A 27,400-nucleotide genomic window follows, 5' to 3' on the forward strand; every position below is an offset into this window, starting at 1 on the left:
GGCAGAATAGCCTTTTCAGTTGAAATTTTACATTGCTATTTTCATTGGGCTTTGGGCCTATTCCCTACATGCCCCTCACCCATCTAACACTTACCTTTTGGAGACCTCCTGGAGGCAGCCCTCATTTTCAGTGCACCCACAATCCCTTAATGCAGTTTGCACAGTGTTAAGGAAGCGAAACAGAGCAGTTTCTCCCTCTCCCATGCAACAATGACTCAGAAGCAGCCGCCATTTTGGCCCTGAGGGAGGTGTGACAAAATGGCAGCTGCTTCCACAAGTCCATCACATGGCGCAGGGTTGAATCCCGGGCACACTGAAAATAACGGCTGCTTCCAGGACATAGCCATCTGGCCCTGGGATGCGTGTCCTGGCCTTCCTCACCAACTTGAGGTTCAGAGATCTTCAAAGGAGAGGAGGCGGCTGTGAGGCCTGGTGGGGTGGGAGTCAGGCCTAAGGACTGTGGAGATGCAGTGAGAGAGGATAAAAGCCTTTGAGGATTCTGTGGGTGGGGAAAAGGCCTGTGAGGACTCTATGGGGAAGGAAACACCTATGGGAACCTTGGGGAGGAGGGAAATGCCTATAGGGACTCTATGGGAGAGGGCAAAGCTTGGAGGGATACTGTGGAGAGGGAAATGCTTGATAAAAAAAAAAAAAACCCCAGATAGTACACCTTTTTCAAATTAATATTTTCCATTTTTTCTCTCCAATCACAGGTCTACCTCTGAGATATCTTCCAGTAAAATGAATCAGACCAGAACTTAAATAGTCAATTTCTCACCTACACTTCCAATGACAGATCAAAAATGAAATTTAAGCCTTCTCTAAACTCATCAACTTTTGCCTAATGTGGATTTCCTTGACTTTCTCTTCTCTGTGTAAACCTACATTACTTATAGGTCATTTGTATGGTTTGTCTCCTGTATGTGTCCTCTGGTGTCTCACGAGGTTAAAATGGTGATTGAAACATTTTGCACAATCAGGACATTCAAAGGGTTTCTCTCAGTGGTGAAATCCAATTTTTTTTACTACGGGTTCTGTGGGCATAACGTGGCTTGTTGGGGTGTGGCAGGGGAAGGATACTGCAAAATCTCCATTCCCACCCCACTCAAGGGGAAGGATACTGCAAAATCCCCATTCCCTCCCCACTCCTAGGGGATGTTGCAAAATCTCCATTCCCACCCCACTCTGGGGCCAGGCAGTGGTGGTATTTGCCGGTTCTCTGAACCACTCAAAATTTCTGCTACCGGTTCTCCAGAACCTGTCAGAACCTGCTGGATTTCACCCCTGGTTTCTCTCCTGTGTGGATCCTTTGGTGGTTCACCAAAGGAAATTCTGACTGAAACTTTCCCCACACTGTGGACATTCATATGGTTTCTGTCCTGTGCGAGTCCTCTGGTGCTTCACCAGGTCAGAACAGAAAGTGAAACTTTTTCCACACTCTGGACATTTGTAAGCTTTGATGGGTTGTCTGCTAAAATAAAGCCAGGTCATGGCACACACTTGAAAGTAAATCAAGAAGCCTGTAATTGTGGAGTCTGTCTGGCAAGAACTAAGAATGCTTATCTACAGGAAATATGCATGTGTAAATCTTGTAACAATTCTGGGTAGTTAGAAAGCTGATAAAAGTAACAAGAGTTAGACAACATGCAGACCTCAGCTAAAAGTTAGGAATAGAGATGGCCTGCAGCAAATAAAATGTGTATTAGATAACTCCTGGGGCATTCATTAGCCAAAGCTTAGGAATAGGGACAGCTAGAGACCAATAGAACAAATTGTAGAATTATTGCTAAAATGTTTATTAGATGATATTTTGTATTATAAATCTTGTCCCGCCTTCTTCTTTACTGAAAATGTATGAAGCTTTCTTAAATCTTTGTTCTTGGCTCTCTTTGCCAAGAACAAGGTCCTTTGGTGGTTCACAGGTTGAAATTCTGACTGAAATTTTTCCCACATTGTGGGCTTCACATCGTATGGCTTCACTCCTGTATAAGTCCTCTGGTGTATCAATAGATCAGAATTATGACTGAAACCTTTTCCACAATCGAGACATTCATATCGTTTCTCTTGTGTGAGTCCTCTGGTGTTTCACCAGTTTGGAATTCTCACTGAAATTTCTCCCACAATCAGGACATTCAAATGGTTTACTCTCCTGTGTGAGTCCTTTGGTGTGTAGCCAGATTGGAATTCTCACTGAAACATCTGCCACAATGAAGACATTTGTTACAGTGGTTATGTCTTCTGTGTTGGCAGGATTAGGTTGAGATGCATTTCATGCATCTCCAGCAGTTGCCTTCAGCTGCTCCTGTGAGGTATTTCCGGTTTCTGTCATATGTAGATATATACTTGTAATGATGGCTTATCAGGGCTTTTCAATCCAACTTCTGACACCATGTTTCAAGAAGTTTCTATCCTGTGTGAGTCCTCTGGTGTTTAACCAAATGAGAATTCAAACTAAAACATTTGCCACAATCAGAACATTCAAAGGGTTTCTCTCCTGTGTGAGTCCTCTGGTGTACCATCAAGCTGGACCTTTGACTGAAACTTTTCCCACAATCAGGACATTCAAAGGGTTTCTCTCCTGTGTGAGTCCTCTGGTGTTTAACCAAATGGGAATTCCAACTAAAACATTTGCCACAATCAGAACATTCAAAGGGTTTCTCTCCTGTGTGAGTCCTCTGATGTACCACCAAGCTGGACCTTTGACTGAAACTTTTCCCACAATCAAGACATTCAAAGGGTTTCTCTCCTGTGTGACTCCTTTCATGTTTCACCAGGTTGGAATTCTGACTGAAACTTTTCCCACAATCAGGACATTCAAAAGGTTTCTCTCCTGTGTGAGTCCTCTGGTGTTTCACTAGCTCAGAATTCTGACTGAAACTTTTCCCACAGTCGGGACATTCAAAGGGTTTCTCTCCTGTGTGAGTCCTCTGGTGTACCACCAAGCTGGACCTTTCACTGAAACTTTTCCCACAATCAGGAGATTCAAAGGGTTTCTCTCCTGTGTGAGTCCTCAGGTGTTTAACCAAATGGGAATTCAAACTGAAACATTTTCCACAATCAGAACATTCAAAGGGTTTCTCTCCTGTATGAGTCCTCTGATGAATCACCAGGCTTGAATTCTGACTGAAACATTTCCCACAAACAGGACATTCAAAGGGTTTCTCTCCTGTGTGAGTCCTCTGGTGTTTAACCAAATTGGAATTCCAACTGAAACGTTTTCCACAATCAGAACATTCAAAGGGTTTCTCTCCTGAGTGAGTCCTCTGATGAATCACCAGGCTTGAATTCTGACTGAAACATTTGCCACAATCAGGACATTCAAATGGTTTCTCTCCTGTGTGAGTCCTCTGGTGTTTAACCAAATGGGAATTCAAAGTGAAACATTTGCCACAATCAGAACATTCAAAGGGTTTTTCTCCTGTGTGAGTCCTCTGATGAATCACCAGGCTTGAATTCTGACTGAAACATTTCCCACAATCAGGACATTCAAATGGTTTCTCCCCTGTATGAATCCTCTGGTGTTTCACCAGCTCAGAATTCTGATTGAAACTTTTGCTACAAGCAGGACATTCAAATGGTTTCTCCCCTGTGTGAATCCTCTGGTGTACTACCAGGCTGCAGAACCAACTGAAACTTTTCCCACAATCAGGACATTCAAAGGGTTTCTCTCCTGTGTGAGTCGTTTGGTGTTTAACCAAATTTGAATTCAAACTGAAACTTTTCCCACAAACAGGACATTCAAAGGGTTTTTCTCCTGTGTGAGTCCTCTGATGGTTCACCAGGTCATAATTCTGACTGAAACTTTTCCCACAATCGGGACATTCAAAGGGTTTCTCTCCTGTGTGAGTCCTCTGGTGTACAACCAAATTGGAATTCCAATTGAAACGTTTGCCACAATCAGAACATTGAAAGGGTTTCTCTCCTTTGTGAGTCCTCTGATGAATCACCAGGCTTGAATTCTGACAAAAACCTTTCCCACAATCAGGACATTCAAAGGATTTTTGCCCTGTGTGAGTCCTCTGGTGTACCACCAAGCTGGACCTTTGACTGAAACTTTTCCCACAATCAGGACATTCAAAGGGTTTCTCTCCTGTGTGAGTCGTTTGGTGTGTTGCCAGGCTTGAATTTCGACTGAAACGTTTGCCACAATCAGAACATTCAAAGGGTTTCTCTCCTGTGTGAGTCCTCTGGTGTATTACCAGGTGGGAATTTGCAATGAAACCTTTCCCACAATCAGGACAGTTATATGATTTCTTTCCTGTGTGCATCCTCTAGTGTACCACCAGGTTGGAATTCTGACTGAAAGTTTTCCCACAATCAGCACATTCAAAGGGGTTTCTCCTCCTGTGAGTCCTCTCATGTATCACCAAGTTGCCATGCTTGCAAAAGGGTTTATTGCATTGGGAGCAGCTATAGGGCTTCTCTCCTGTATGGGTCCTTTCATGAACCACAAAGGAACTGATCTAACTAAATCTTTTTCCACATTTGAATAATTTCTATGGCTTTCCTCCAGTGTGGATCCTGATATGGATAATCTGTGATTTGCTATGTGTGCTTTTCCCACAATAGGCACATCTCTTGAGCTTTTCCACCACGGATGTTCTTGAAGAGGTCAAAAATACATGTGGTCCTTTGTTGCATGGAGCTTTGATTCAAGATACTGTTTTCTTCCTCATAGGGCAAGGCCTGCTTTAATGTCTACCTTTTGTGGTTATCAAATTGTCTTTTTCCTCCTCACTCACTTCTAGATATTTCCCTTTTTTCTGAATGGAAAAAATAATCTCCTTTGACTTTTTCATGCAATCTATTGTTGAGTTTTGCATACTCTATTTTTTCCAGTTTGAAATCTCTTCTTGATTTTCTCCCCCTTGTCTCTCAGCAGCTGGGGAAAGAGAAGAATTGTGTGCTTTTCTGAAGGCTCAATTTTCTTTAATTTTCAAAGTTGTTGGTTAGTCTCAATTGTCCGAAGTGTTCTTATTGGTATCCTCTTCATCTGTAAGATTTAAATAAAAGTTTACGTTTTAAATTGTTTCTTTATAAAATGGTTGCAGAAGATGTGAAAAAAGTATACATTACAAGTAAAAAGCAAACATGCCACAATTCTGAAATAGCTTCTAATGTTAATTATGATTCATTTGACACATTGAAGATTACTGAGATCCAAGTTCAAATATACATTCAATCATGAAATACACTTGTTGACTTGGATCAATCACAAATTCTTCATACTGCAATTATTGGGCAGAATCTTTGTAATTCAGATAAATGTTCTACCAAACATGCTATTTCTCTTTCACACTTTAAAGGTTATAACTGAAACTATGGCAGATGGACATCTTTAAGTTTACATGGCAAGGGAAAAAAACCAAAAATTAAACATAAATTATTGCAAGGTGCTAAGGAAAGAGGTTTGAGTTGACCAGATTTGAAATTGTCCTTCCATGCCTGTTGTTTTCTGGCAAAAAGAATGAGTGACTCCAAAATAAGAGATTCCTTGAGCTTGACAGGCATGAATAAAGATTTTGATGGCACAGCTCTTTATGGGATGATAAAGTTAAAGCAAATGTTGATTTTAATGATCACTTTGTTAGACATGCCTTCCTTTTTCGGTGTCTCCCCAGGAAGTTTTTTTAGAAAAGAAATGGTAGTGAGGCCAGATTGGTGGACCTATGGTCAACTAATATTGTTCTATTATCATGACCCTATCCTCAAATCTAAAGGAGTTGGAATCAGAAGGATGTTTGCCATTGATTTATATGTTTACAATTGAAAGATTTGAACTAGACAAAAACAGCTATGGATACCATTTTGTGAAAATTGGAAATTGGAAATGAATTGTTGAACGTATTACTGCTGAGGTTTATAAACTGCTATTGAAATTGAACTTGCAGAATGAGTATGTAAAGCATTGTATGATTCAGTGGGCAAAGAAATTTGGATGTAATATAATGCTTGAACAATGGAAGACTATAACAGAATTACAGAGTTGGAAGGGATCTTGGAGGTTGAAGATATTCTCAAGAATGTATAACGGCACCTTGAATGTTGGAAATGTAAATAAGATATTTTATCATTTATGGTGGACATGTGACAAAGAAATATTGGAGTAGGATTCACATTTTAATACAGAAGGTTCTTAAAGAGAATATAAAGATAAAATCATAAAATGTTCTTTTAGTAAAGAAGTTGAAAAAAATGAAACTTTTCTCTCTTCCTCTTTTCTTCCCATTTTTCCATTATTTTTATTTCTTCTTTGCACTACTGTTTTTTACGTTTTGATGATGTGTAAAAATAAATTCTTAGCACTGCAAAGGGTTATTATGAAATATATCTAGGAGTGCTGCGGATGAATTATACAAGTGTAGATAGATGTATACAGAGAGAAGTACAAAAACACACACCTACAAGTATGTATATATGTGGAAAATCCATGTTTTCAGCCTGAAAGCTGTCCCTAAACCCAAAATGGTGACAGTCAAACCTTCTTTGCTAATTTTAGAGATGTGGGGCTTTAATTGATAAAATGATGCCTAAAGACTGCAAGATTTGAAGCACCAGTTTTCTCATGGAAGTCCTGAGTTCCAAGTAAGGGCAGAAAATACTGTTCACAACCACTCTGGTGACATTCCTATTGAAGCAGTCCTCACTTACTGATTTTGTGAAACATGAATTGGAAATTGGAAATGAATTGTTGAACATATTATTGCTAAGGTTTATAAAGTGCTATTGAAACTGAATGTCAGTGCTGGGGCTCATCTTTTCTTTTGGATCTTTAGGGCTGCCACATTTAGTGCCTGGGAAATCGGGAGGGGGGAATTATGAGCTGGTTCACATCTATAGCCATAACAACATTCTTTTCTCTGGCAGTCAGGGATGTTCAGGCTGAACCTGGATATGCGTGACTGGGGAATGTCTCCAGATAGGAGGGTGGAGCAATTGGATCCTGTGATGAACATGATAATAAAGTTTGCAGATGATACAAAGGTGCTATGTCTCAAAACTGGAGGGGACAAATCAGCACACAGGGAATTCCTTATCCTGCGAAAAAATCAGGTGGAACAACAGCTGATGACCTCTTTCTATTGGTCCACAATAGAAAATACTGTGCACAACCACTCTGGTGATATTCCTATTGAAGCAATCCTCACTTACTGACTGCATTTGGGACTGGCATCTGTGTCACTAAGCAGCCTGATCAGGAAGCATGATATGACATGACAGTGCCAACTTACATCTGTTCCTCTGCAGTTGTTAAGCGAATCACTGTGGGTTTTTAAAGGCAAGTTCACCTGACTGTGGCTTGCAAGTTCCTGATGGCATCCCCACCAATTTTGCTTGACAAGAATCTAGCTGGGAAGGTCACAAATGGAGATCCTGAGTGTGGGATGCTGAACCGGTTCTGCAAACCGGTGCACATCATAAATGTGCACCAGTTGGCAGAACCCAAATTGTTGCAACTCCTTTTCTTCCACCTTCATAATCACAGGAACTGCTGACTTGTTCAGGTCACTGAACAAGTGCTACAATAAGCACTAATGTGTGGACCAGATGTATATCTGCCTTTACTGTGCCATTGTAACTTTGAAGGCTCAGGGAACAAATGCTAAGTAAGGACTACCTATACAACTGAACATCCCAACGGTTCTCAAAGGTATTATTAAAAATGTGCTGGCTTAAACACAGTTGAACCTGATTAAAGCAGAAGAGACTGTACCATTCTGGATAATGGCTGTCCAGTTTCTCTTAAAGGTTCCTGAGGAACCTGACAACTCTGTTGTGCAAAAAATAGGAGATAATTAGAGGGTCAGTGTTGTGTCTTGGGATCGGCTTGCCTGTGCTTCCGGGTTGCAATGGCCCCGCCCTGTGGTTATTTGTTCTACCAACAGCTGGCCGGGGTTTTAGGTCCAATCAGCTTTGCTGGTCAATTACTCCACCCAGTGGCCAGCCTGTAGCAGCAGTATATATTCTTGGTCTGTTTCTGGTTAAGCAAGCTTGTTCTAGCCTTTTACTACTTGCTTTTATCATGTAATAAAGAGATGCTGAAGTCACTTGGAGTTGCCTGGCTCATTGGAACCCACTACATTTCAGTCAGCTATACTGGACTTAATACTGAACAGGAAGGTTCGTTTGAAGAGAAGAAATGAAAGAGGAAGAAACATGACTGGGGGCTTGAGGCGAAAAGATATGAAGAACAGTTGTAGGAATTGGGTAGGTCTAGTTTGGCAAAAAGAAGGATTAGAGGTGACATGTTCCAATATTTGAGGTGCTGCCACAAAGAAGAGAAGATTAACTTCTTCTCCAAAGAACCAGAAGGCAAGGCAAGAAGTAATGGATGGAAAGCAATGAAGGAGAGAAGCATCCTAGAAACCAGAAGAAATTTCCTGACAGCGACCAGTGGAAGGAAGGGCTTCCCTGCCCAAGTTGTGGGTGATTCTCACTGGAGGCTCTGAAGAAGATACTGGACGGCCATTTGTCTGAAATGGTCCAAGTTCTCTTGCTTGAGCAGAGGGTTGGACTACATGACCGCCAAGGTCCCATCCAACTCTGTTTTTCTATATTCTATTCTATGTTCCGGTTGCTTCTCTGCTTCCACGCAGCGGAGGAAATCAAGCAGCCTTTCCTGCTCCCAGCCTCTCCTCCGACCTGCCCTCCACTCACCCACCAGCTGCTGCTTCGGCTCTTGGAAGCGCAGAGAAGCCACTCGGCGCACCACCTTCCTCCCGTGAGCGATCCGGTAGATCCAGCCCTTCCCTCCCCTCCCCTCTAGCAATGCAGTACTTGATGGTTTTAACTCCTTAAGGCTCAGCCCCAGATGCCTCTGTAGCGACGGCTTCCTAGGCGCCGATGTTGCCCATCTGACCGCCATCTCCCGATAGGAGGCGGTAAAACAGGCTCGTCCCGTCTCTACCTGTTAAGGCGTTTGCAAGACGTTTTCTCCGATTCCACGCCACCAAGTCAGTTTCCACTCCTGGCAGCCGATGCGAGTGAAATAATGAAACGTGACCCTACTTAACTTGGGAAGATTAGCTACAGGCTGAGCCTTAAACGTTCATAAAGTTATTAAAGATTTACAGAATAAGAGTTGGAAGGGACCAATTCTCCATGCAGGGAACCCTATACTGTTCCGGACAAATGGCTCTCCAGTCCCCTCTTAAAAAACACGGGTGATGGAGCACCCACAACTTCTGGAGCCAAGCCATTCCATTGATCAATTGTTCTGACTGACAGGAAGTTTCTCCTTGATCCCTTTCTGATATGTCTCCCTCTGAAGAATAGGCTGCCCCCTCCCCCCTTTCTGTGTCAGCACACCTCAATTGTGGTTGTATGTCAAGGATTACCTGTAGTATCTTTTTATCTTCATTCTTGCAGAGCCTAAAGAATTGCTCTGAGCAACCTTCCCAATGTCTTACCAATCGAGGAGGTAGATTTCCACCTTGATTTTTCCAAGGCAGGCACCTTGGGAAAACCCTGGAAGATGCTACTTTGTAAAAAGCTGATCTAGAGATTCCTGATCTTTTTTTAGCGTGAATCTCAGTGGAGGTCAAAACTGCTCTATATCCTGTTAGAAGAAAACTCCAGGTCCAGTTCCAAGCTTGAAATAAAATGGAGGCTGTTTAAGAAAGGAGATCCTTTTATTGATGAGCAGAACCAGCCCATGGTTCCAGGGCAGCTGACCGACTGGTTGAATGAGTAGATGGATCTTTATAGGTTTCTGTGATGCTGCTGGGGTTGTGCAATCTACTGAGGTCCCCTCCATTTTGCTATTTTAATGGTGGTGGGTTAATCCTGTTATGTCCTAAAAGATCATGTCCTGTTCTTAGATGTCCCAAAGATGCTTCTTCAGAAGGCAACTGGGCTTTCTTTTTTGTTTTCTTTTGAAGATGTTTCCCTTCTCATCCAAGAAGTTTCTTCAGCTCTGACAGGATAGCGGAGAATGGGATCCTGTCAAAGCTGAAGAAGCTTCTTGGATGAGAAGGGAAACATCTTCAAAAGAAAAAACAAACAAGAACGTCCAATTGCCTCCTGAAAAAGCACCTTTGGGACAACCATGACCTGGATGACTGAGAATCTCTACAAACTCCTGTTCTTAGAATTTGGGTGGTGGAGAATGTAAATGTTAATGCCATCCCTGGAGATGAAGGTCTGTTACTTCTGAATAGGTTGGCCCAGTCTTCCTTAATAAACACAAAATCTGCTGGGGTCTATTAAGAAAGGATGCTTTCTTTCTTTAAAAGCATGTTTCTCCATTTGTCCTTTAGGGAAATATAATATTCTGCCACTTAATATTCCGAAAAATATTTCATTCTTTCAGGGGTGTGGTCTTTCCCACAATTTCAAAACTGATTTCCTATGGGGTCCAAGGATTTAGGACACAGCAGAACCATGAGGCCAGACACTCCAAGGGAGCCAGCTTCATTCCTGCTGGCCAGGGCTGCATCCACAGTGCCGATCCCTGCTGGCCAAGAGCACCCACAGTGCTGATTCATTCCTGAAGGAGAAAATTTTATATCTGAAAAAATGCCATGTGCTTCTGTAAATCTGCCTGCAGAGAAGTCTCCATTAGGTCACAGAGAAGTGACCTAAAAAAGAAGGGTTGATTGTCTGTATAAAGTAGAAGAAATTCTTCAAAAGAAATATTTGTAAAAAAACAAAAAGGAAAAATAGAATATTCAACCAAAGCACAAGCCGATAGAACACCAAGTTAATGTTTTTAGACAGGTATCCTGCACTGCCATTTCAATAGAATTCTTTATTGTCCAAGTGTGATTGGACATACAAGGAATTTGTCTTGGTGCATGCACTCAGTGTACATAAAAGAAAAGGTACATTCGTCAAGAATCATAAGGTACAACACTTAATGATAGTAATAGGGAAACAGGTAATATAAATCTTAAGGATACCAGCAACAAGGTTACAGTCATAAGTGAGAGGAGATGGGTGATAGGAATGATGAGATTAATAGTAATGCAGACTTAGTAACTAGTTTGACAGTGTTGAGGGAATTATTTGTTGAACAGAGTAATTGTGTTCAGGAAAAAACTGTTCTTGTGTTTAGTTGTTCTGGTGTGCAGTGCTCTATAATGTTGTTTTGAGGGTAGGAGTTGAAACAATTTATGTCCAAGATGTGAGGGGTCTGTAAATATTTTCACAGCCCTCTTTTTGACTCATGCAGTATACAGGTCCTCAGTGGAAGGCAGGTTGGTAGTAACTGTATATTCTGCAATTCTAATTATCCTCTGAAGTCTGTGTCTGTCTTGTTGGGTTGCAGAACTAAACCAGTTATAGAGGTGCAGATGACAGACTCAATAATTCCTCTGTAGAACTGTATCAGCAGCTTCTTGGGCAGTTTGAGCTTCCCGAGTTGGCACAGAAACATTCTTTGTTGTGCTTTTTTGATGACGTTTTTGATGTTGGGTGTCCATTTTAGGTCGTGAGATATGTTACAACCTAAAAATTTGAAGGTCTCTACTGTTGATACTGTGTTGTCTAGTATTGTGGTGCATCTGTAATAATCTGTAATGCAGATTTAATGAAGTATGAATGGTGATAGTGGCCATTTCATCTATTGGCTCCGTTTCCATCCACGAGGACCACGACTTTCATAATGTCTGTTGGATCTGGTTCAGAATTGAGCGACTCATCAGGGAAGTGAGACAGACCCTCTGTAATTTTACGATTTTCAAAAGCTACAAACCCACTGGCACAACCAATGGCTGCTTTAGAGGTTGTAAAGTTAAAAGGGAAACCTTAAGTTGTCAGTTTGAAATGTTCTACTTTTGTTGTCTCAGACTGGTAATGCTAAAGACCATCCCTGAATCTGAGAAGAAGGCCAAACAAAACAGATCCAGTTTAGCCATTCTAATTTTTTAACACTGCATAAAGAAATGTCATTCTTTCATAGAATTTAAAACTGAGGTAAATAGCAATGCAACAAATTAAGAGGCAGAAGCCTAATTACAGCTCATATCAGAGGTACAGAGTGGCTGGATTGAGGTACTAGTGAAACTGAAAATTTAAATTTATAATGTGGAGGGAAATGAAGCTGAAGAAGACAGATTGGTTATAGAGGTGCAGAATGCAAAAGAGACAGATTACACGTAGATTAACAATTGTAGAGTGTTAAAAACCCAATGTATGCATGGAGAACTCACCACTGAAAAATAATTGAGAAAAGGGCTTTGTGTTACCATTTTATTAGTTTTATTATTAAACTTATTCACTGGACATCTGGCAGTTTGAGGCCATTCTGAGTACATTGCCTTGCCCTAACATTCCTAGCAACACTGACACTACCTGATTTTTTCCTTGCGAAAAGATATTGATAGTCCTTACATTACACAATGCATTATTAAAAATGAAAGATTTTCCATTGTTCAAATTTTTTCTCACATTGCCACCACAAAAGGGGATACAATAGAAATGTCCGAGTGCTGCTATCACCCAGCAGCCATCAAAGGGAAAAAAGCAGGCACCCCCAAGAAAATGAGATCACAGCAGGAGTCGCTAATAAACATGGAGATCCTGTCATCAAAGCCACGATCCCTTTTCTCCTCAACTCAATATTCCTACAGCTCTTCTCCATCAGGTTCATCTGCAAGGCAGAACAGCCTTTTCATTTGAAATTTTACATTGGTTTTTTCATTGGGCTTTGGGCCTATTCCCTACACGCCCCTCACCCATCAAACACTTACCTTTTGGAGACCTCCTGGAGGCAGCCCTCATTTTCAGTGCACCCACAATCCCTTAATGCAGTTTGCACAGTGTTAAGGAAGTGAAACAGAGCATTTTCTCCCTCTCCCACACGACAATGACTCAGAAGCAGCCGCCATTTTGGCCCTGAGGGAGGTGTGACAAAATGGCAGCTGCTTCCACAAGTCCATCACATGGCCCAGGGTTGAATCCCAAGCACACTGAAAATAACGGCTGCTTCCAGGACATAGCCATCCGGCCCTGGGATGCATGTCCTGGCCTTCTTCACCAACTTGAGGTTCAGAGATCTTCAAAGGTTATGGAGGAGGCTGTGAGGCCTGGTGGGGTGGGAGTCAGGCCTAAGGACTGTGGGGACACAGCAGGAGAGGAAAAAAGCCTTTGGGGAACCTGTGGGTGGGGAAAACGCCTGTGGGGACTCTGTGGGGAAGGAAACACCTTTGGGGACCCTGTGGGAGAGGGAAAGGCTTGATAACAAAAGAAAAAAGGTTAGTACACCTTTATCAAATTAATATTTAGCATTTTTTCTCTCCAAACACAGGTCTACTACTGAGATATCTTTCAGTAAAATGAATCAGGCCAGAACTTAAATAGTCAATTTCTCACCTACACTTCCAAAGACAAAACAAAAATGAAATTTAAGCCTTCTCTAAACTCATCAATTTTTGCCTAATGTGGATTTCCTTGACTTTCTGTCCTCTGTGTAAACCTACATTACTTATAGGTCATTTGTATGGTTTCTCTCCTGTATGTATCCTCTGGTGTCTCACGAGGTTAAAATGGTGACTTTTCACACAAAAGAGACATTCAAAGGGTTTCTCTCCTGAGTGGATCCTTTGGTGTTTCACCAGGTCAGAACTAGTGGTGGGTTTCAAAATTTTTTACTACCGGTTCTTTGGGTGTGGCATGGCTTGGTCGGCGTGGCAAGGGAAGGCAGAGAATGGATGGGCGCAGGGCCACTCAGAGATGGTATTTACCGGTTCTCCAAACTACTCAAAATTTCTGCTACCGGTTCTCTAGAACTGGTCAGAACCTGTTGAAGCCCATCTCTCCTCAGAACAGTAACTGAAACTTTTCCTACCCTCTGGATACTCATGTGGCTTCACTCCTGTATAAATCCTCTGGTGTATCCTTTTTTCACAAATTGGACATTCATATCGTTTCCCTCGTGTGAGTCCTCTGGTGTTTCACCAGGCTGGAATTCTGACTGAAACGTTTCCCACAAGCAGGACATTCAAAGGGTTTCTCTCCTGTGTGAATCCTCTGATGCTTAACAAAATTGGAATTCTCACTGAAATTTTTCCCACAATCAGGACATTCAAAGGGTTTCTCCCCTGTGTGAGTCCTCTGGTGTATCACCAGGGTGGAATTCTGACTGAAACATTTCCCACAATCAGGACATTCAAAGGGTTTCTCCCCTGTGTGAGTCCTCAGGTGTTTCACCAGGCTAGAATTCTGACTGAAACGTTTCCCACAATCAGGACATTCAAAGGGTTTCTCTCCTGTGTGAGTCCTCTGGTGTATCACCAGGCTGCAGAACCAACGGAAACTTTTCCCACAATCAGGACATTCAAAAGGTTTCTCCCCTGTGTGTGTCCTCTGGTGTTCCAACATGTGGGAACTCTGATTGAAACATTTCCCACAAACAGGACATTCAAAGGGTTTCTCTTCTGTGTGAGTCCTCTGATGTATTACCAGGCTGGAGTACCAAGTGAAACTTTTCCCACAATTGAGACATTCAAAAGGTTTCTCTCCTGTGTGAGTCCTCTGATGGTTTACCAGGTTAGAATTCTCACTGAAACTTTTACCACACTCAGGACATTCAAATGGTTTCTCTCCTGTATGAGTCCTCTGGTGTTTAACCAAATGGGAATTCCAACTGAAACGTTTGCCACAATCAGAACATTCAAAGGGTTTCTCTCCTGTGTGAGTCCTCTGGTGTATCACCAGCTGGGAATTTGCAATGAAACATTTCCCACAATCAGGACAATTATATGATTTCTTTCCTGTGTGCATCCTCTAGTGTACCACCCGGTTGGAATTCTGGCTGAAAGTTTTCCCACAATCAGAACATTCAAAGGGATTTCCCCTCCTGTGTCGTCTCATGTATCACCAATTTGCCATGCTTGCAAAAGCATTTACTGCATTGGGAGCAGCTATAGGGCTTCTCTCCTGTATGGGTCCTTTCATGAACCACAAGGTAACTGGTCTAACTAAATCTTTTCCAACATTTGGAGAATTTGTATGGCTTTCCTCCAGTGTGGATCCTGTTATGCATAATCTGTGATTTGCTATGTGTGCTTTTCCCACAATAGGCACATCTATGGAGCTTTTCTACCACTGATGTTCTTGTAGAGGTCAAAAATACGTGTGGTCTTTTGTTGCATGGAGCTTTGATTCAAGCTACTGTTTTCTTCCTCATAAGGTAAAGCCTGCATTACTGTCTACCTTTTGTGGCTATCCAATTGTCTTTTTCCTCCTCACTCACTTCTAGATATTTCCCTTTTTTCTGAATGGAAAAAATAATCTTCTTTGACCTTTTTCATGTAATCTATTGTTGAGTTCGGCATATTCTACTTTTTCCAGTTTGATATGTCTTTTTCTCCCCTTTGTCTCTCACCAGGTGGGGAAAGAGAAGAATTGTATGCTTTTCTGAAGGCTCAATTTGCTTTCATTTTCAAAGTTGTTGGTTATTCTTAGTTGTCCGGAGTGCTCTTATTGGTATCTTCTTCATCTGTAAGATTTAAATAAAAATGTAAGTTTAAAATTGTTTCTTTATAAAATTGTTGCAGAAGATGTGAAAAAAGTATACAAGTAAAAAGCAAACATGCCACAATGCTGAAATAGCTTCTAATGTTAATTATGATTTATTTGACACATTGCAGATTACTGAGATCCAAGTTCAAATATACATTCAGTCATGAAATATACTTGTTGACTTGGGTCAATCACAAATTCTTCATACTGCAATTATTGGGTAGTTTTTCCAAATACGCTATTTTTCTTTCATACTTTAAATCTTATAACTGAAAATATGGCAGATGGACATCTCTACATTTAAATGGCAAGGGAAAAATCAAAAACTAAACATAAATTATTGTAAGGTACTAAGGAAAGACATTTGAGTTTGCCAAATTTGAAATTGTCCTTCCATGCCTGTTGTTTTCTGGCAAAAAGAGTGAGTGACTCTCCAAAATAAGAGGTTCCTTCAGATTGACAGGCATGAATAAAGATTAAAGTGATAAAGAATATCAGATTTAGACATGCCTTCCTCTTTAAGTGTCTCCCCAGGAGACACTTTTTTTAGAAAAGAAATGTGGCGAGGCCAGACTGGTGGACTTATGGTCAAATAATATTGTTCTATTATTGTGACCCTATCCTCAAATCTAAAGAGGAGTTGGAATTAAAAGGATGTTTGCCATTGATTTATATATTTACAATTGAAAGTAAGATTTGAACTAGACAAAAACAGCTATGGATACCATTTTGTGAAAAATGAATTGGAAATTGGAAATGAATTGTTGAACGTATTACTGCTGAGGTTTATAAACCGCTATTGAAATTGATCTTGCAGAATGAGTATGTAAAGCATTGTATGATTCAGTGGGCAAAGAAATTTGGATGTAATATAATGCTTGAACAATGAAAGAATATAACAGAATTAAACCTTGGGTGCAGAGGTGGGATTCTACAAGTTCGCTAGAACTGGTTGTTAACTTTCTAAGCAGTTCGGAGAATCAGTTGTTAGAAGAAATCTCTTGTTTTTTTCCACTTTACAGGGTTAATCCTGTAAGGAATTACAACGTTCTGGTGTTGTTTCTAGCCTAATCTTTATTGCCCTGCTTACAGAAACTTCCTCTCTGTTAACCCTTATTACATTCTTCGTAAGACTTATTGTCTGAGATTCTCAGGAGTTTTTATGTTCTTTTATGTTCTTTGCTGGTACTTTCTTTTTCTTTGCTTGACTTTCTTAAAGGGGAAGGATTGTTTTAAGCTGTTTACAATGCTGTTGGGAGGAAATACTCCCCTGTTGGAGTTCTTCCAGCTGGGATGCAATGATCAGCACTTTGAAGAAATAATTGAATAAGGAACAGCTGGTGGAAAGAAGCTTTTAATGGCAAGGAACCAAGATGAGTGCCATTCAGCAAGGCTTCTTGGCTAACTAGGAAGATTCACATTCAAAGGTGAGTTAACATACTCTTTCTGACTTTTGGTCTAAAACTGGTCTTTGGTGAAGTTTAATTCTGTGCTTGGTGATGTTTATTCCTGTGTTTATTAATGGGATAATTTTCCCTATTCAGCTTTGTTTGAAAGGAAAAATGTTAATCTCTGTTCCTGAAAAGAAGCACTTCGGAAATCTGTCTAGTTCCTGTGTCTATTTGTTCTGTAATTGGTTTAACAACCAACAACTACTGTGTTTGCTCTTTTGCTACATTCTAATTGCTTTCTTTATAGTTAGGCTTATCTCAAGTGCTTTTTTTTATCTGGGGAGGGGGTCTTCCTTCACTGCTTTAGTGGTTCTTGGCACTGTCCTTTTGAGGTGTACTTCCAAGAGGCAGGATACAAGCTTCGCACTGATTTTGTTTACTGTCTTTCTGGGGGGCATGTGATCTTTCCTTAAATCTGGATGATTTCCTTGGGATATCTTATGGGGTGAGTAAGACCAGCTGGTATCTTTAAGTGGTGCTAATGCATCTAAGGATTGCTTCTCCTGGGTGTGCTCTTTCTGGAGAGCTTAAATTACCTCTCTGCTACAGGTTTTTACTTTATGAGCAAGAGTTGGCTGCTGATAGTTATCACTGCATTTTAACTATTTTAATTCCTCAAGGTGCTCTGGCACCCTGCCGGATTTGTAACTCCAGTAATTCTAATGTAATGATTGGTATTTAGGGCAGCTTTTTGCAAACAAAGAAGCTTTTTTGTATTTTTGTACAGGTAATCTTTGACTTACAACAGTTCATTTAGTGACCATTCAAAGTTACAATGGCACTGAAAAAAAGTGACTTATGACCGTTTTTCATACTTACTTATACCATCATCACATTTTTCGTTTTGCGCCCTATCTTGTCACCATGGTGAAGAGAAGCACCACAATTGTGAAATGAGTGATTCTACAGTTAATAATACTGCAATGGGCATAAATGTAAGGACGGTCAATCAGTATGAGGATCAGTCAAAAGTGCAAGGACCGGTCATAATTCACTTTTTTCAGCCCTCTTGAGTAGTCCTTATGCATGTAGCCATACCCACCCGGTCACATGACCACCAAGCCATGCCCCCAAATAAGCCACACCCACAGAACCAGTTGTTAAAAAAATTGAATCCCACCACTGCTTGGGTGAGTGTGACCATGGCATACTAGATCATGTCATACTAGAATTCAACATAATGCAAACACAAGTAACAGAACATAGTGATACCAGAGTCTTCAATTTTAAAAGAGCTGATTTTAATAAACTCAGAGAGAACTTGGGAAAGATTCCTTGGATGAAAATCCTAAAGAGGAAAACAACTCAAAAATCTTGGGAAAGTCTGCACAATATAATAATAAAAGCCCAGACTAGCACAATACCGCTGAGAAAGAAAGACAAGAAATCCAAGAAGAAACCAGCATTGCTGCACAAAGATCTCTCTGACAAATTGAAAGACAAAAAGGACAGATACAAAAAATGGAGAGAGGGACTAAGGCAGCATATCGGCAGATAGCCAGAATCTGCATAGACAAAGTCAGGAAAGCAAAGACTCAGAACGAACAAAAACTTGCAACAAAAGTCAAAGATAATTTAAAAAGTTTCTTCCAACATATAAACAACAAGAAAAAAATCAAGGAAACAGTTGGTCCACTAAAGAGAGAAAACAGCAAAGAAGTAACAGGCAACAGAGAGACAACAGAGCTGCTTAACTCATTCTTTGCATCGGTCTTCACGCAAAAAGAAACTATAGTCCAACGTACCAGAAACATAACTTTATAAAACAGACTGGAAATAAAAGTTAAAATAAGCAAAAAAACAGTAAGAGAATACCTGTCTGATTTTGATGAATACAAATCACCAGGACCTGACCGATTACATCCCAGAGTTCTAAATGAGCTGGCCAAAGTCATCTAGGAACCACTGGACCACGTTTCAAAAATCCTGGAACACCCGGGAAACTACCAGAGGACTGGAAAAGAGCTGATGTGGTTCCCATCTTCAAAAAGGAAAAAAAAACAGACCCAGGAAACTATAGACCAATCAGCCTAACATCAATACCTGGGAAGATACTGGAAAAGATAATTAAAAAAACAGATCTGCCAACACCTAGAAACGAGTAAAGTAATAACTAGTAGCCAGGACGGGTTTGTTAAAAACAGATCATGCCAAACCAATCAATATATCTAGGTGTGCTGGGGATGGATTATACAATTGTAGCTAGATGCATACAGAGAGAAGTACAAATAAAAACACCTACAAGTATGTACATATGTGGAAAATCCATCTGTTTTCAGCCTGAAAGCTGTCCCTAAACCCAAAATGGTTAGTCAAACCTTCTGTGCTAATTTTAGAGATGTGAGGGCTTTAATTGATAAAATGATGCCTAAAGACTGCAAGATTTGAAGCACCAGTTTTCCCATAGAAGTCCTCAGTTCCAAGTAAGGGCAGAAAATACTGTCCACAACCACTCTGGTGACATTCCTATTGAAGCAGTCCATACTTACTGACTGCATTTGGGACTGGCATCTATGTCACTAAACACCCTGATCAGGAAGCATGATATCACATGAAAGCGACAACTTAAATCTGTTCCTCTGCAGTTGTTAAGCGAATCACTGTGGGTTTTTAAAGGCAATTTCACCTGACTGTGGCTTGCAACTTCCTGCTGGCATCCCCACTGATTTTGCTTGACAAGAATCTAGCTAGGAAGATCACAAATGGGGATCCCGAGTGTGGGATGCTGAAACCATCATAAATGTGAACCGGTTGGCAGAACCCAAATTGTTGCAATTCCTTTTCTTTCACCTTCATAACCACAGGAACTGCTGACTTGTTCAGGTCACTGAACAAGAGTTACAATGAGCACTAATGTGTGAATCAGATGTATATCTGCCTTTACTGTGCCATTGTAACTTTGAAGGTTCAGGGAACAAATGCTAAGTGAGGACTACCTATACAACTGAACATCCCAAAGGTTCTCAAAGCTATTTTTTAAAAAGTGCTGGCTTAAACACAGTTGAACCTGATTAATACATGGATGGGGCACCAATAAGAAATCAAATGCTTCTTGGCTAGACATGGAAATAAAAAAGCAAAAACCCCAGAAGAGATTTCCGATATTATTGCAAAAAAAACCAACCAGTAGGTCCATAACAGAACAACAGATTTTGAAGGGATCTTGGAGATCTTCTAGATCTAGATCTCTCCCCCTGCTCAGTCAGGGGGAGAGCCTGTACCATTTTGGATAAAGGGCTATCCAGTTTCTTCTTAAAGGTTCTTGAGGAACCTGACAACTCTGTTGTGCAAAAGATAGAAGAGATAATTGGAGGGTCAGCTATACTGGACTTAATACTGAACAGGAAGGTTAGTTTGAAGAGAAGAAATGAAAGAGGAAGAAACATGACTGGGGGCTTGAGGCGAAAACATGTGAAGAACAGTTGTAGGAATTGGGTAGGTCTAGTCTGGTGAAAAGAAGGATTAGAGGTGACATGTTCCAATATTTGAGGTGCTGCCACAAAGAAGAGAAGATTAACTTCTTCTCCAAAGCACCAGAAGGCAAGGCAAGAAGTAATGGGTGGAAAGCAATGAAGGAGAGAAGCATCCTAGAAACCAGAAGAAATTTCCTGACAGCGACCAGTGGAAGGAAGGGCTTCCCTGCCCAAGTTGTGGGTGCTTCTCACTGGAGGCTCTGAAGAAGATACTGGACGGCCATTTGTCTGAAATGGTCCAAGTTCTCTTGCTTGAGCAGAGGGTTGGACTACATGACCGCCAAGGTCCCATCCAACTCCGTTTTTCTATATTCTATTCTATGTTCCGGTTGCTTCTCTGCTTCCACGCAGCGGAGGAAATCAAGCAGCCTTTCCTGCTCCCAGCCTCTCCTCCGACCAGCCCTCCACTCACCCACCAGGTGCTGCTTCGGCTCTTGGAAGAGCAGAGAAGCCACTCGGCGCACCACCTTCCTCCCGTGAGCGATCCGGTAGATCCAGCCCTTCCCTCCCCTCCCCTCTAGCAATGCAGTACTTGATGGTTTTAACTCCTTAAGGCTCAGCCCCAGATGCCTCTGTAGCGACGGCTTCCTAGGCGCCGATGTTGCCCATCTGACCGCCATCTCCCGATAGGAGGCGGTAAAACAGGCTCCTCCCGTCTCTACCTGTGAAGGCGTTTGCAAGACATTTTCACCGATTCCACGCCATCAAGTCAGTTTCCACTCCTGGCAGCCGATGCGAGTGAAATAATGAAACGTGACCCTACTTAACTTGGGAAGATTAGCTACAGGCTGAGCCTTAAACGTTCATAAAGTTATTAAAGAATTACAGAATAAGAGTTGGAAGGGACCAATTCTCCAAGTAGGGGACCCTATAACAGTGATGGTAAACCTTTTTGGTGCTGAGTGCCCAAAGCGTGCACATACAAGCCGGAATGCATGCACATTCTGTGAATCCTGAAAATGCAATGCTAGAGCCCCCAACACCTACACGTGTGTTCCCACGGATGAGCCCCAAGCCCCCCCCATGTGTCCTGGGCCCCTTGGCCCTGTTTTGGGCCTGGAAAGCTTCCTGCACCAACCCGCACGCCCCCCCCCATGCATGCACCCCACACCCACATATGCGCATGTGTGTCCCTACATATGCCCCACAAATCTGCGGTGGAGACCCGAAAACAAGCTGGCCAGCGGGAGGCGCACAGGCATGCGTGGTGGAACTGGGCTGGGGTGATGGCTGTTGTGCCCGCATAGAGGGCTCTGTTGCCAGGTGGCCACTATTTGAGCGGACAGTCCACTTTTTTCACATTATGTTCACTATTTTTTTTCACAAAATAGTGGACATTTTTTTTATTCAAAAGCTTTATGATGAAATGGTACGTAAGTTTTGCGAGTCAGAATTCCATGAAGTTTTGCGCCATGTTCCAACACGTTGGTTAAGTTTGTTTAAAGCGGTCGAAAGACTTCTTTTAAACTGGATACCTCTAAAATCGTATTTTATTTCTCTTGGATCTGATGAGTGCCATAAGGTTATCTGGAACCTTATTTCGGATCAGGAAAATGAACTCGCAAAGGACGATGAACCAACAATTTCAGAATTGTATTTATATTTCACGCACTTCTTCATGTCAATAATGCAAGACACCCTACTGAAGCTGGAAAGCAAGAAAATTCTTGCATGTGATCTGCACATTATCATGTGTAAGATTCTTTGCAAAAAAAATACGATGAGCAGTTTTTGGGAATGAAAGTTTTATTTGCCTTACGTAAAAAACATTTGCTTGAGAATGCCATTTCTCCTTTGGGGGAATATATTCTGCCTCTTAATATTCCCAAAAATATTTCATTCTTCCGGGGATGGGGTCTTTCCCACAATCCCAAAACTGACTTCCTGTGGCGTCCAAGGATTTAGGACACGGCAGCACCATGAGGCCAGACACTCCAAGGGAGCCAGCTTAATTCCTGCTGGCCAGGGCTGCATCCAAGAGCACCCACAATGCCAATTCATTCCTGAAGGAGGAAATTTTATTTCTGAAAAAATGCCATGTGCTTCTGTAAATCTGCCTGCAGAGAAGTCTCCATTAGGTCAGAGAGAGAACAATATGCAGCAGGGCCTAGAAAATGGGGTTTAAAAAGAAAGGGTTGATTGATTATATATGGTAGAAGAAATGTTTCAAAAGAAAATTTGTAAAAAAACAAAAAGGAAATATAGAATATTCAACCAAAGCACAAACTGATTGAACACCAAGTTAACGTTTTTAGAGCAGTATCCTACACTGCCATTTTAATGCAGATTTAATAAAGTATGAATGGTGATAGTGGCCATTTCATCTATTGGCTCCGTTTCCATCCACGAGGACCTTGACTTTCATAATGTCTGTTGGATCCAGTTTAGAACTGGGAGAATCATCAGGGAAGTCAGACAGACCCTCTGTATTTTATGATTTTCAAAAGCTACAAACCCACTGGCACAACCAATGGCTGCTTTAGATGTTGTAATTTTACAAGGGAAACCTTAGTTGTCCAGTTTGAAATGTCCTAATTTTGACCTCTGAGACAGGCAATCCTGGAGAAGACCATCCCTGTATCTGAGAAAAAGGCCAATCAAAACAGATCCAGTGTAGCCATTCTAATTTTTAACTCTGCATAAAGAAATGTCATTCTTTCATAGAAGTTAGGACTGAGGCAAATAGCAATACAACAAATTAAGAGGCAGAAGCATATAAAAATTTAAATTTATAATGAGAAGGGAAATGAAGCTGAAGAAGACAGATTGGTTATAGAGGTGCAGAATGCAAAAGAGACAGATTACAGGTAGATTAACAATTGTAGAGTGTTAGAAACCCAATGTATGCGTGGAGAACACCACCACTGAAGAAGAATTGAGAAAAGGGCTTTCTGTTATAATTTTATTAGTTTTATTATTAAACTTATTCACTGCACATCTGGCAGTTTGAGGCCATTCCGAATGTCTTGCCTTGCCCTAACATTCATAGCAACATTGAGGCCATCCGATTTTTTCCTTGCCAAAAGCTATTGATAGTCCTTACATTACACAATGCATTATTAAAAATGAAAGATTTTCCACTGTTCAAATTTTTTCTCACATTGCCACCACCAAAGGGGATACAGTAGATATTTCAGAGTGTTGCTATTACCCAGCAGTCATCCAAGGGAAAAAAGCAGGCACCTCCAAGAAAATGAGATCACAGCAGGAGTCGCTAATAAACATGGAGATCCTGTCATCAAAGCCACAATCCCTTTTCTCCTCAACTCAATATTCCTCCTGGAGGCAGCCCTCATTTTCAGTGCACCCACAATCCCATAATGCAGTTTGCACAGTGTTAAGGAAGCGAAACAGAGCAGTTTCTCCCTCTCCCATGCAACAATGACTCAGAAGCAGCCGCCATTTTGGCCCTGAGGGAGGTGTGACAAAATGGCAGCTGCTTCCACAGTCCATCACATGGCCCAAGGTTGAATCCCAAGCACACTGAAAATAACGGCTGCATCCAGGACATAGTCATCTGGCCCTGGGATGTGTGTCCTGGCCTTCTTCACCAACTTGAGGTTCAGAGATCTTCATAGGGTATGGAGGAGGCTGTGAGGCCTGGTGGGGTGGGAGTCAGGCCTAAGGACTGCGGGGATGTAGCAGAAAAGGAAAAAAGCCTTTGGGGACCCTGTGGGTGGGGAAAAGGCCTGTGGGGACTCTGTGGGGAAGGAAACACCTTTGGGGACCCTGGGAAGAAGGGAAATGCCTATAGGGACCCTGTGGGAGAGGGAAAGGCTTGGAGGGATCCTGTGGAGAGGGAATTGCTTGATAACACACACACACACACAAAACACCGAACAGTACATCTTTATCAAGTTAATATTTACCATTTTTTCTCTCCAATCACAGTTCTATTTCTGAGATATCTTCCAGTAAAATGAATCAGGACGGAACTTAAATAGTCAATTTCTCACTTACACTTCCAATGACGGATCAAAAATGAAACTTAAACTTTGTCTAAACTCATCACCTTTTGCCTAATGTGGATTTACTTGGTCTGTTGTGTGGATGTTTGGGTGGTTTAGGGGTGGAGAATTGCGGTGGGTGGGAGTGTGTTTGGGGATTGTTATGTGTGTTGGACCTGGTCTTTGGGTGTTAAGTGAATTTCGTTGTATGGGTATTATGTGCATACACGTACAATGACAATAAAGTTATTATTATTATTTCCTTGACTTTCTCTCCTGTGTGTAAACCTACATTACTTATATGTCATTTGTTTTCTCTCCTGTACTGTATGTATACTCACCAGGTTAAAATTGTGACTGAAACTTTTCCCACTATCAGGACATTGAAAAGGTTTCTCTCCTGTGTGAGTCCTCTGGGGTTTCACCAGATCAGAACAGTAAGTGAAACTTTTCCCACACTCTGGACCCTCGTATGGCTTCACTAGATCAGAATTATGACTGAAACGTTTTCCACAATCTGGACATTCATATCATTTCTGTCATGTGAGTCCTCTGGTGTACCACCAAGTTGGACCTTTGACTGAAATGTTTCCCACAATCAGGACATTCAAAGGGTTTCTCTCCTGTGTGAGTCCTTTGATGTTTAACCAAACTGGAATTCCAACTGAAACGTTTGCCACAATCAGAACATTCAAATGCTTTCTCTCCTGTGTGTGTCCTCTGGTGTTCCACCAGGTTGCAATTCTGACTGAAAGCTTTCCCACAATCAGGACATTCAAAGGGTTTCTGTCCTGTGTGAGTCCTTTGGTGTTTCATCAAGCTGCAGTACCAATTGAATTTTTTACCACAGTCAGGACATTCAAATGGTTTTTCTCCTGTGTGAGTCCTCTGATGAACCACCAGACTTGAATTCTGACTGAAACCTTTCCCACAATCAGGACATTTGTACGGTTTCTCTCCTGTGTGAGTCCTTTGGTGTGTCACGAAGCTGGACCTTTCACTGAAACTTTTCCCACAATCAGGACATTCAAAGGGTTTCTCTCCTGTGTGAGTCCTCAGGTGTTTAACCAAATGGGAATTCAAACTGAAACATTTTCCACAATCAGAACATTCAAAGGGTTTCTCTCCTGTATGAGTCCTCTGATGAATCACCAGGCTTGAATTCTGACTGAAACATTTCCCACAAACAGGACATTCAAAGGGTTTCTCTCCTGTGTGAGTCCTCTGGTGTTTAACCAAATTGGAATTCCAACTGAAACGTTTGCCACAATCAGAACATTCAAAGGGTTTCTCTCCTGTGTGAGTCCTCTGATGAACCCCCAGACTTGAATTCTGACTGAAACCTTTCCCACAATCAGGACATTTGTACGGTTTCTCTCCTGTGTGAGTCCTTTGGTGTGTCACCAGGTTGGAATTCACACTGAAGCCTCTGCCACAATGAAGACATTCAAAGGGTTTCTCTCCTGTGTGAGTTCTCTGGTGGCTTATCAAGTTAGAATTATGACTGAAACTTTTCCCACAATCAGGACATTCAAAGGGTTTTTCTCTTGTGTGAGTCCTCTGATGATTCACCAGCTCAGAATTTTGAATGAAACTTTTCCCACAATCAGGACATTCAAAAGGTTTCTCCCCTGTGTGAGTCCTCTGGTGTACCACCAAGCTGGACCTTTGACTGAAACTTTTCCCACAATCAGGACATTTAAAGGGTTTCTCTCCTGTGTGAGTCCTCTGGTGTTTAACCAAATGGGAATTCAAACTGAAACGTTTGCCACAATCAGGACATTCAAAGGGTTTCTGTCCTGTGTGAGTCCTCTGATGAATCACCAGGCTTGAATTCTGACTGAAACCTTTCCCACAATCAGGACATTCAAAGGGCTTCTCTCCTGTGTGAGTCCTCTGGTGTTTCACCAGGTTGCAATTCTGACTGAAACCCCTGCCACAATATAGACACTCATAGGGTTTCTCTCCTGTGTGAGCCCTCTGATGGTGTACCAGGTTAGAATTCTCACTGAAACTTTTCCCACAATCAGGACATTCAAAGGGTTTCTCTCCTGTGTGAGTCCTCTGGTGTTTAACCAAATGGGAATTCCAACTAAAACGTTTGCCACAATCAGGACATTCAAAGGGTTTCTCTCCTGTGTGCATCCTCTAGTGTCTCACCAGGTTGGAATTCTGACTGAAAGTTTTCCCACAATCAGAACAGATTTGCTATGTGTGCTTTTCCCACAACAGGCACATCTATGGAGCTTTTCTACCACTGATGTTCTTGAAGAGGTCAAAAATACGTGTGGTCTTTTGTTGCATGGAGCTTTGATTCAAGCTACTGTTTTCTTCCTCATAGGGCAAGGCCTGCATTACTGTCTAAAGACCAGCATTTCTGTCTACCTTTTGTGGCTATCCAATTGTCTTTTTCCTCCTCACTCACTTCTAGATATTTTACTTTTTTTCTGAATGGAAAAAATAATATCCTTTGACCTTTTCATATAATCTATTGAGTTCTGTATACTCTACTTTTTCCAGTTTGATATCTCTTCTTGATTTTCTCCCCTTTGTCTCTCACCAGCTGGGGAAAGAGAAGAATTGTGTGCTTTTCTGAGGGCTCAATTTGCTTTCATTTTCAAAGTTGTTGGTTTTTCTCAGTTGTCCGAAATGCTCTTATTGGTATCCTTTTCATCTGTAAGATTTAAAGAAAAGTGTAAGTTTAAAATTGTTTCTTTATAAAGTGGTTGCAGAAGATGTGAAAAGTATACATTACAAGTAAAAAGCAAACATGCCATGATGCTGAAATTTTCTAATGTTAATTATGATTCATTTGACACATTGAAGATTACTGAGATCCAAGTTCAAATATACATTCAATCATGAAATACACTTGTTGACTTGGATCAATCACAAATTCTTCACACTGCAAATATTGGGTAGAATCTCAGTAATTCAGGTAAATGATTTACGAAACATGCCGTTTCTCTTTTACACTTTAAATGTTTAATTGTAACTCAATTTAAACTATGACAGATGGACAACTCTAAGTTTGGTGGACTTATGGTCAAATAATATTGTTCAA

The 27,400-nt window shown here is 41.4% G+C and overlaps 2 protein-coding genes across 6 annotated transcripts; both read right to left on the reverse strand.

Annotated features, from left to right (window-relative positions):
• Positions 1-1,805: 1,805 nt before the first annotated feature.
• LOC139311945 (zinc finger protein 268-like) lies at positions 1,806-8,721 on the reverse strand. The gene is made up of 2 exons (XM_070936471.1): positions 8,659-8,721; positions 1,806-4,993 (listed from the first exon to the last, which is right to left on the reverse strand). The coding sequence occupies exon 2, from the start codon at positions 4,266-4,268 to the stop codon at positions 2,406-2,408; it is 1,863 nt and encodes a 620-aa protein (XP_070792572.1). The 5' UTR covers positions 4,269-4,993; positions 8,659-8,721; the 3' UTR covers positions 1,806-2,405.
• Positions 8,722-12,038: 3,317 nt separating this feature from the next.
• LOC139311944 (zinc finger protein 84-like) lies at positions 12,039-26,619 on the reverse strand. Of its 5 annotated transcripts, XM_070936466.1 has the most exons (3): positions 24,880-26,619; positions 14,417-14,634; positions 12,039-14,167 (listed from the first exon to the last, which is right to left on the reverse strand). In XM_070936466.1, the coding sequence occupies exons 1-3, from the start codon at positions 26,479-26,481 to the stop codon at positions 13,861-13,863; spliced, it is 2,127 nt and encodes a 708-aa protein (XP_070792567.1). In that variant the 5' UTR covers positions 26,482-26,619; the 3' UTR covers positions 12,039-13,860. The 5 variants fall into 5 exon arrangements, with proteins under 5 accessions (XP_070792567.1, XP_070792570.1, XP_070792568.1 ...); XM_070936469.1 differs by having other exon boundaries at positions 12,039-14,587; positions 25,331-26,619; XM_070936467.1 differs by having other exon boundaries at positions 12,039-14,648; positions 25,230-26,619.
• Positions 26,620-27,400: the final 781 nt, after the last annotated feature.

Source organism: Pituophis catenifer, unplaced genomic scaffold (genome assembly GCF_029215685.1).
Source record: "Pituophis catenifer annectens isolate HBS135680 unplaced genomic scaffold, rPitCat1.0.hap2 SCAF_2, whole genome shotgun sequence".
Taxonomy (NCBI): domain Eukaryota; kingdom Metazoa; phylum Chordata; class Lepidosauria; order Squamata; family Colubridae; genus Pituophis; species Pituophis catenifer.